This window comes from Ictalurus punctatus, chromosome 19, assembly GCF_001660625.3.
Source record: "Ictalurus punctatus breed USDA103 chromosome 19, Coco_2.0, whole genome shotgun sequence".
NCBI lineage: Eukaryota > Metazoa > Chordata > Actinopteri > Siluriformes > Ictaluridae > Ictalurus > Ictalurus punctatus.
In genome coordinates this window covers 27002005-27013181 of record NC_030434.2, presented here as the reverse complement: position 1 = coordinate 27013181, position 11177 = coordinate 27002005, and the positions used below count along the sequence as shown (strand labels likewise).

At 40.3% G+C, this 11177-nt stretch overlaps 1 protein-coding gene across 1 annotated transcript; it reads right to left on the bottom strand.

The window, feature by feature from the left end:
• Window positions 1-2605: 2605 nt before the first annotated feature.
• Window positions 2606-4223, bottom strand: LOC124627575 (scavenger receptor cysteine-rich type 1 protein M130-like). Its single transcript, XM_053688134.1, has 4 exons — window positions 4040-4223; window positions 3487-3801; window positions 3082-3402; window positions 2606-2934 (listed from the first exon to the last, which is right to left on the bottom strand). Exons 1-4 carry the CDS (start codon window positions 4221-4223, stop codon window positions 2606-2608), a joined length of 1149 nt encoding a protein of 382 aa, XP_053544109.1.
• Window positions 4224-11177: the final 6954 nt, after the last annotated feature.

Below are 11177 nucleotides of genomic sequence, written 5' to 3'. Positions count from 1 at the left end.
GAGGGAGGGAGAAACACACACACATGTATACACACACACACTCATACACACACACTCACACACATATCGAGTGATTTGATGATTTGCATGCAGTGAATTTCAGCTACAAGTTTAAATGGAATACAATAAGTGTGATGTAGAACAGTCCACATATCACTCACCTCTTTGAGTGGAGCTCGTCCTTCTTCTAGTGATGTATCTGTGGTTGATCTCCTCATAGACTGCCTCAGGCTGAGTCTTACGCCTCCTCTTAGAGACAACTGGGAGTGGATAATAATAATAATAATAATAATAATAATAATAATAATAATAACTTTTAATGAAATTCTCACAGGACAATTTTAACAGCAGGATAAAATGTAATTAGTATTTACAGGTATGTCTCGTACCTCTCCTGAGCACTCTGTTCTGGTAAAACAGGACCAGCAGAAGCACTAAGGCCAGGAAGAGCAGCGTTCCCAACACAAAGAGAACCAGTGGAGGGGTGGGTGGAGCTTTAGGTGCTGGAGGATTTGGAGGAGCTCTTACTGAAGTTAAAAACACAGAAGAGGATCTTGATACGACACTGTGATCATAAATATTTACAAAAATGATGAACAGTAACAAATATTGTATTGTAACAAATATACATACCTGATGTGGTGGTGGTGGTGGTGGTGGTGGTGGTGATGGGTGTAGTAGTGGACACGTCTGTATTTACAGAATATAAAAACACTTTCTATCATATAATAAAATATACTCTCACTAAATAAGGGTTATGACCTGCTGATCAGCGTATTACAGTTTAGGGTCTGAGCTTTCAAACTAATATCTAAGATTATAAATAAAAGTTATCAGGTCTTAACACTGGGAGAAAAGTGTAATGAGTGGAGACAGGAAGCTGAAAAGTTAGCACACCCCTCTGACCTGCACAGGTGACTCCAGCAGGAGAGCAGTCAGTGTGTTTCTTCAGGGAATGATGACAGTCCCACAGGTGAATCTCATCCCCTCGACACTTCACTCTGTTCAGCCAGATAGTCCCTTCACCAGGACCAGAACTAACATTCCTATCAGCACTCAGCGCCGACCCACAGCCCAGCTGTCTGCACACCACCTGAGCGTTCCTGATGTTCCACTGATCATCACAAACGGAGCCCCACGTAGCGTTATGATACACCTCCAACCTCCCAGAGCAGCTTCCCTCTCCTCCACTCAGCCTGAGAGACCAGTGCTCTACATCACACACATCACACATGAGGAAACACACCAACGCTGAATAACAGCTCCAGTCACACAGCTCACTACAACACAATGATAATATAACCTTATATTATACTCAGCATGCTCTAGTTTACCAAAGACACATTACTTCATATCACCATGTTTTGGGACGTGCACTCGTTCTATTACATTATCGTTATATTATACACAACATGCTCTAGTTTACACCAACGCTAAATGTGTGCTGATGTTTTCTGTAATGAGATGTTTCTGTCACATTAATGGAAGGAGTCTCCAGTGTCAGCGCTTTGTAACAGTCAGAGGTAAAGCTGTAACTTTAAGTTTTCTGACATCTTCAGAACAGAGAAGTTTACGCTTCACAGTTTCTCTGTAACATGACTGAATTTTTGAAAATGTCAATGTGAAATAAAGAGAAGCTTGTTGTGGAACGACTGTTTATAGCTACTATAATGTAAGTGATAACAGGAATTTATTGTTTTATTCAACAACATTAAAGAAACTATAAATGGATAAAATGCATTTCATATCATCCCTTAATTTAAAAAATGTAATCGTTGGTTTATTGCTGTGTTATTAGAGGAATAAATCACTTCAGGACCTGCTGTTACAGGAAAACAATCAACTTCTGGGTAGAAACAGTTACTCTTTCCTTATCAAGCTGCAGATGTAAGTGTCCTTACTTGAGCAATATTTCTGAAGAGGAAATGAAGAGCATGTTCCATGAGTACGTAGAGACGTTCCATCGTCTGCAGTAATAAAATGCATGAAACAGACTTTTCTCTCTTTCTTGTTTTATAGCTGGAATATTTATGCAAATTCTACAGCAATGTATAAAACTAGTAGAGAGAGAGACTCCTCCTACCTGTGCAGGTAATATGAACCACCTCTGTACGATGATCACATCTGTTCTGTCCCCAGGGTGAAGATGGACACTTCAACAGATTAGAGTCGTGTTTCCTACATTTCACATGATCCATCCAGTTAGGAGCAGATTCGACTCTCGCTCTGGCCGAGTCCAAACGCTGGCGTCTTCCACAGTTCAGCTCTCGACACACCATATCTGCTGTTTCTAACTCCAGCTCCATCTCGTTGTGACACACATTACCCCAGGTTCCATTGTAGAACACTTCCAGATTCCCCTCACAGCCCTCTGTGAGTCGGATATCTTTAAACTCTGGTGAGAGAAGGATGACTTACACTTAATCTGTAAAAATCCTGTTTTATTGACCTGATTTATTTATAAATATGTGTAATGTTATCTTTATGTAAAAAAGATATTCAACATGGATTACATTTATAAACAGGTCTATCATGTTGAATTTCAGGAGCTTTGGACCTCAGTTTTGAAATACAGACATATACATATTTACAGGTTTAATCTCAGTCATGACACTGTACCTGAGCACACGACTCCTACGTCCTCCTGGTGTCCACATTCACCCTCTTCACACAGCTGAAATCTGCAGTTCCACAGGGACGTCTCGTTCCCCTCACACTCCACCTCATTCAGCCATATGGACCCAGTTCCAGGACCAAACCAGGCTGGTATGTGTGTACTGAGGGCCACTCCACACTGCAGCTGTCTGCACACCACCTGCGCATCCTCAATATCCCACGAGTCATCACACACTGTCCCCCACGAGCCGCTGTGGAAAACCTCCAGCCTTCCTGCACAGTCTCCCCCAGAACCAACCAGCCTGATGGACCTGGGGTCTGGATTAAATGTTATAAATTATTTAAAACTAATATAATCTTATAACATATTTAATTCCTCTGTATATTTAGTAGGATACTTTAGAATTATAAAACCTGTATTACGGTTGTTAATAGCTGCTCATTGGTAGGTGTTGTGCTGCTTACCTGAGCAGGTGATGTACAGCTGTTCCCCGGAGCTGCAGTTGACAGGTTGTGCACTGCTGCAGTTCCCCAGATGAGCTTCACTCCCAGAGCAGCTGAAACCCGTTACACACATGTGTTTGTGTTCAGTGGTGGATGGAGAGGAGCGGTAGTTCAGCACGGAGCCACAGCCCAGCTGTCTGCAGAGCACAGACGCCTCAGACAGACTCCACGAGTCCAGGAGAACTCTCCTCCAGTCCTGCCTGAAATAAATCTCCACCTCCCCCTGACACTCGCTCCCTCCAGACAACCGCACTCGCCCCTCATGAAACGCCACGGATGATCCTGAAGCAGAAGAAAATCATTTAAATATTCTAATGAACACTGACTTTATTCACTAACGTGGTGTAGGTGACGTTAATATCTCACCATTACAGATGACTCCAGCATCGTGTTTATGAGAGCATGCAGCTCGACTCCATGACGAGATGTTACATTGTGATAGGTGTGTCTCCTTCCCCTGACAATCAAACACATCAGCCCAGATGTGGCCACTCCCCTCCCCAAACCAGTCAAACTCCACCACAGCCACAGCACTCCCACAATCCAGCTGTCCACAGAGAACATCTGCAGCTCTCATATCCCAGCCTACAGCACAAACTGTGCCCCAGTCACTGAGGTACTGGAGCTCCACTCGACCAGAACAGGAGTCCGGTCCGTTCACCAGCCGCGCCCCTGTGTGACCTGAACAAACAGCCGAGAGCTCAGTGAAAGAGGAAAATTAACAGACAGCTTAAAGTTTGATGGACAGGTATGTGTTCTCTATTTAAACAGAAGTTAAATCATGATACTTCACCAGAACATATTAATCCCACATCGCTGTAATGGGAGCAGTTTGAGTGTTTGAGTGAAGATGATGTTGGACAGAAGTAAATCTGAGATTCATTTCCTCTACACTGAAGCGCCTCTGTCCACACCTGACCCTCCCCTCGGCCAAAAGCAGCTGATCCCAGCACCTCCACAGGAATCCCACAGCCCAGCTCTCGACACACAACCTCTGCATCCTGCTGGTCAAAGTCAGCATCACACACTGTGAACCAGGAACCTCCAAGAAGCACCTCCACTCTCCCAGAGCACCGGTGAGGACCAGCAGTGAGTCTCGACATTCTGTGACCTGTGTTTAATTTAATTGTGTAAATATTGTGCAGATTTTCAATAAGACAGAGTACCCTTACAAACAAAACCTACAGGAATCCTGCAGGATTTTCATTTCTCTGCATGATGTTTGCTGCTCTCCTGCAGGAAAGATGAAATCCTGCAGGACACATTGACAAACTGTGCAGGAAATGTCTCTAGGTTATAGAATGGAGCCTTCAGTACAACAGAAACATGCAGGAATGTCCAACACACTTGCTGCACAAGGGAAAAATCCTGCAGGACTACTGCACACCTCCTACAGAAATAAAATAAAGTTCCCAAGTACTTCATCTCTCCTGCAGGACAACTTCTTATTTCCTGTAAATGAAACAAAAATCTGCAGGTTACGTAGTGGATAAAATGAATTAAAAATGGTAGATCTGCTTTGAGTGGGAAAAACACGCTGCTTAAACCCTCTTTCTGAAGTCTTTTAGTAGATATGTAGGCATGCTCATTTTAGGCAGTGTTGGGGAGAAGCTAACTAAAAGTACTGATGCTACTAACCTAACTACATTTTTCAGTAGTGTGACAGTGGCTCTGCTACTTTATAAATAGTTTCTCTTTTCCTGTGACGAGTGACTTTTTCAAACCAGTAGCGATGTAGCGTCACCGATCGCTACGTATTTTGTCCAGTTATAACGGTCCTCTTCATTGCATACCTGCGGTGCCCGCTTGCTTCACAGGAATTAAGAGCCTCATTAACTCACACGGACAGGAAGTGACCGTCTGATGGACACGTAAAGCGACCAACCACAGTTAGTTACGTGATGTATGGGGCGGGTAAATGATAACACCGTAATAAATGAACCCTGGAGTTTATTCTCTGATACAGAGAATATTACTGCTGCTTTGTTGTTAAAAGTCAACACAACACAATGTTTACATTTACTTACAAATCAAATAAAATCAAATCATTCAGTAAGTTTATCAGTGCGTGCCGAGGGATTTATTTTATGTTCTGAATACAACAGTCTGATTTTTATCATAATATAATTATTAGTGCTGTCAGAATTACAGAGGAAATGTTTCAGATTAATTTGAAATATTTAACACGATAAAAAAAAATTAACACAATTACCGCAGCTGCGTTTTGTTTACTTCCTGTGGTGACTGACCTATGACTTATTAAATATGCGTCATTACATTGTGTTTAATTTCTTTTTGCACAATTACACACAGTTATTCATAAGCTGATTCACAATCAGGACAAACTAAACATGTTACCCATTTAAGTAGCTTCAGTGTAGTGAGCTACTTTCTGTTAGTAACTTGTAGTGTAGTAACTACTTCTTTAAAAGAGCAGCTTGACTGTAGCTTAACTACTTCAAACTACGAGTAGCTTGTAGCTTGAAAAACTACAGTTTTAAAGTAACTTCCCCAACACTGACTTTAGGATAATAAGACATGTTTTAGTCATGAACGACTCAGTGTTTTAACGAATCAGTTGAGTAAATGATTCGATGAGTCATTCACAACGCACAAAAAAGACTTTTTCACACGTACTGGTGTAACGATGTCGTTTACAGAAACGGTCATTAAATGAATCTTTTTGGGGAAAAGATTCTATTCACTGAGATGACGTCACTCTTTGGCAGCGTAATCGCACAAGTATTCGAATTCACAAATTCAACTGTCACCAACCGCTGTGTGTCTGTAGAGGTACAGTCCAACTTTTATTCAATCATTTCTTTAATCGTTATGGTGTACTGAACTACTGTTCTGTTATGTGTTTGTAACACAGCAGTTAGTGTAACGTTAGCTCGCTTACTAGCAAACACGGCTAATTTTATTATTTACACTCTTTAATCTTTTCTCTTCTGTTTTTAGGTGTGAACTGAACTCCGGCTTGGAAACTTTACAGAATGCATCAGTCATCATGTGACATAATTTCAGTGAATGAAATCATTTCTGTGTGAAAATGCTTTTGTTGTGAAGTTATTTCCCCAGTATGTTTCCTGCAGGATACAAACACTCGCCATGTCCTGCAGAATTTCAGATTGATCCTGCACAATAGTCCTGCAGGAAGTGTGTGTTTTAAACAGACCTGCAGGACATCATTCCTGAAGGATAGAATATTAGATGCATATTCCTGCATATTTTCCTTCATAGAATTCCTGCAGGTATTTCTACAGGAAAATGAGCTGAAAATGTGGGATATCTGCAGAATATTCCTGCAGGATTCTTCTAGGGGTTTGTGTAAGGGTCTCACGAAATCATTCCAATGTCATTCCAAAATGATTCAAATTTAAATAAAATCTGAATTTATTAAAGATAATTTACTGCTATAATTCAAATTCAGTCAATTCAGTCATAATAATTATTTAATTCATTGTAATATATTTTATAAATACAGAAGTTTACCTGAGCAGGTGACTCCAGCATCTTCACCATGATTACAGTTATGATCCCCCCACCCACGTGATCTACAGTTCTTCAGTGTCGACTCTGATCCACTACAGCGTACATCATCCATCCAGATTTCTCCTGATCCTGGTCCAAAGTGAGCGTTATAGTGAACATTTACAGCCTCCCCACAGCGCAGCTCTCTACACACCACTGCAGCATCGACCTTATCCCAGTCATCACCACACACTGTTCCCCACTGTCCTTCATGAAGAACCTCCACTCTCCCAGCACAGCGACTTCCACCATTCACCAACCTCACACTGTCTGAGAGAGAGAGAGAGAGAGAGAGAGAGAGAGAGAGAGAGAGAGAGAGAGAGGGAGAGAGAGAGAGAGAGAGAGAGAGAGAGGTTATATTTTCTTTTTTTCTTTTTTTACACACAATTTCTCTCTCTATCACCACACACACACACACACACACACACACACACACACACACACAAACACAATTTCTCTCTCTATCACCACAGACACACACACACACACACACACACACACACACACACACACACACACACACACACACACACACACATTCTCTCTCTCTATCACCACACACACACACACACACACACACACACACACACTCACACACACACACAATTTCTCTCTCTATCACCACACACACACACACACACACACATTTTCTCTCTCTATCACCACACACACACACACACACACACACACACACAATTTCTCTCTCTATCACCACACACACACACACACACACACACACACACATTTTCTCTCTCTATCACCACACACACACACACACACACACACACACACACACACACACACAAACACACACATATTTCCTCTCTAGCACCACACACACACACACACATTTTCTCTCTCTATCACCACATACACACACACACATACACACACACACACACACACACATTTTCTCTCTCTCTCTCACACACACACACACACACACACACACACACACACACACACACACACACACACACACACACACATTAAATCCTGTGTAAACTGTAATCATTAATCGGGACCTGATTTTATAACTGAGGCCGCAGAAAAACCCCTGAGGATGATGTGTGTACGCTCATGTACAGCTTTTTAAATTCTATAAAAATGAAAGACTTTCACTGTTTATAAAGTTACGATCAGTCCAGGAAAATTTCTCCCATTTCAGGATTAAAAATGGTGGCTACTGTTAAAGTGAGAAGTGTGTGATGTTTTAGTGTGAATAATCAGTGTGTACTTACCAGCTGCTGTGAGTGTGAGTGTGGATGAGAGAAGAATAAAAGTCAGACAGATTTCCATCTCCCTCCTCGCTGTACACGATGTGTTCACCTCCACTCGCCCAGAGAGACTGAGAGAAGTGTGTCCCCTCACTCAGCCCCCTACAGAGAGAGAGACAGAGAGACAGACAGAGAGAGAGAGACAGCCACCAATCACACACACTGTTACCTTATTAGAAAGACGAGAGGAAATCATCACACAGCCTCAATAACAAATCAGACGAGGCATCTCTCACTTTCTCCATATATATCAAAATAACGTCAGCGCTGATGAACAGAGCTCCGCCTCCCGTCTCTGAGGTGTGTGACTGAGGAACAGAGCTCCGCCTCCCGTCTCTGAGGTGTGTGACTGACGAGAGTCGACCACATCACACACTGATTTCAGAGAGAGGAAGCACTCGGCTGTCGTACAGCATTAATGCCTGACAGCTGCACAGAGCAGATACACACACTGATAAACCACTGCAGCACACTGCAACTACATCAGCTACACACACACACACACACACACACACACACACACACACACACACACACTGATAAACCACTGCAGCACACTGCAACTACATCAGCTACACACACACACACACACACACACACACACACACACACACACACTCACACACACACACACACACACTCAAACACACACACACACACACACACACACACACACACACACACACACACACAAATAATATTTATCATTACTTTATTACAACATTATATAATGATTTAAATAATTTCTAGACTTTTATAACATTTATAACATTTATTTTCTAATAATTTTAAGGAATATTAGACAATTTTGAAATAATTCTTACCATTTCACTTCCTATTAGATATTGTTTTTTTAAGTACACAAGCATTTAGTCTGGGTTTCAGGATTAAAAACATGAGTAATTAAATGTAAATGATTATTTAATTACTATTTTTATTACAAACATTAAATTTAGTATCCACAAGATGGCAGTAAAGCACTTCCACACTGAGATTTCAGTTTAGTGAAATGTGTTTTTCTCTTAACTGACCTGCTGAGGGCGCTGTGAGGATTATTATTATTATTATTATTATTATTATTATTATTATTATTATTATTATTATTACACTGAAAGTGTACAGGACTCTATTGTTTTCAAAAGGATTATTAGGATTCCTCCGTCAGGGGCCTGAACCAGAAAGCTGGTTTAGATCGCTAATCTGGCAAGTTTCAGTTTAGTTTGGGCAGGGCAACAAATCCTGGAAGAAAACAGCTGGAGAAACAGAGAGGTTAATGGGCAACAGGTCAGTAAGATGATTAGGTATAAAAAGAGTATCTTAGAGAGACAGAGTCTTTCAGAAGGAAAGATGGGCAGAGGTTCACCAATCTGCAAAATCTGTCACTACAATTTGTGGAACAATTTCAGAATAATGTTCCTGAATGTAAAATTGCGAAGACTATGAATACCTCATCATCTACGGTACATAAATTCATCAAAAGATTCAGAGAATCTGGAGAAATCTCTGTGCGCAAGGGACAAGGGTGAAAATCAATATTTCATGCACGTGATCTTCGGGGCCTCAGGCATCACTGCATTAAAATCAGACATGATTCTTTAATGGAAATCACTGCATGTGCTCAGAAACACCTCCAGAACTCATTGTCTGTGAACACAGTTCTTTGTGCCGTCCACAAATGCTGGTCACAGCTCTATCATGCAAAGAAGAAGCCATATGTGAACATCATCCAGAAACACCGCAGTCTTCTCTGGACTAAACCTCGTTTAAAATGGACTGAGGCAGCGTGGAAAACTGTTCTGTGATCAGACGAATCTAAACTTGAAATTCTTTTTGGAAACCGTGGACAGAGCATCCTCTAAACTAAAGAGGGCTAAAGAGGAGAGAGACCATCCATTTTTTATCCTCGCTCAGTTCAAAAACCTGCATCTCTTAAAATTCAGTTTAAACATTTGATATGTTTTCTATGTTCTATTGTGAATAACATTCAAGAGATTGGTTCAAGAGATCTGCAAACCATTGCATTGTCTTTTTATTTACATTTTATCCAGCATCCCAACTTTTTTGGAATTGGGGTTGTACGTCGCAGTACCGAAACCACTGGAATTTAGTGAATCAAAAATTCCCAAAAATTGAATCAAAAATTCCCATAATACAGCGGGGCTTGTGCGGAGAAGCTCAGGGAAAAAAAGTGTGTGGAAAATGCGTGCCGGCTCTTTTTAAGTATTAAACCTTAAAAGACCTAGATCGATTTTTGGGAAATCTGACTCCTGTATTTTTTTATTTTTCTAACATTCTGGCAGTCAGAATCAACTGCCATATATCGTTTTAAATGGGAGAAATATTTTATCAATCTTTTATCATTTAAAATGCCAATTTAAAAAAAATGTCTGAGAATGATTGAATTATCAGTATAATATTTAGAAAAATGCCAGAAACAATTTGGTATTTTTTTTTGTTTGTTTTTGTTTTTGTTTTTTTTTTACTGTGGACTCAAACAAAACCTTCTTTTTTCTTTAGAAATTTATACCTGAATGTTTTGACTTCCAAATGAAATTTTGTCTTCATCTAAAATTCCCTTAGCAAGCTATAGCCATTTATTAAAATATTATGCTATGCATTTTTTCAATGAAAAACGGTATTTTATTTACTGAAAATGTAGATGTGTCCATAAAAGAACATAAACAAATGCAAACAGTGTAACAAGCAGTGAAAACTGTCTTGTGCAACAAAAAAATATTGTTAACGATATAATATTGTTTTTGGGGGATTAAATCAAAACATGGAACCTGGAGTTGAGTAGCAGAGAATCAGAATCTAAATCAGTGCTATGGGACAGAGAATAACAGACACACACTGTGCACGTCAACATCATCACTGTCCTGGCTATGGAGTCTGTGGTTCTGAAAAACGTCCTCCAAAATAAGTTTTTATACAGAATTGTGTCGGTATTTGTCTCTGTTTAGAAAACATTAACTGTTCATTCAAATTGATTTGTTACAACTTTAACGGCCTTCAGGAAATAACCTAGATAACCTAGAATTACAACAGGGCCAGATTAACTGTTTTCTGAATGTTAATGCACTTAAAAATAATTATTGTAGCAAAATTAATGTGACGGTTAGGACTATAGTGTTTAAATGATGGAAGTTATCTTCTTTAACAGCTATAGTTTTTGTTCACAGTGTTCTACAGAGAGCAGGAGACAGAATAAAAAAGAACATCACAGATACAGGGTAAGATCAGAAC

Coding starts and splice junctions, on each gene's coding strand:
- LOC124627575 (XM_053688134.1), bottom strand. CDS start 4,223: ATGTCGAGACTCACTGCTGGTCCTCACCGGTGCTCTGGGAGAGTGGAG. Junction 3,802..4,039: donor TGCTTTTGGCCGAGGGGAGG/GTCAGGTGTGGA, acceptor CTGTTTGTTCAG/GTCACACAGGGGCGCGGCTG. Junction 3,403..3,486: donor TGCTGGAGTCATCTGTAATG/GTGAGATATTAA, acceptor CTTCTGCTTCAG/GATCATCCGTGGCGTTTCAT.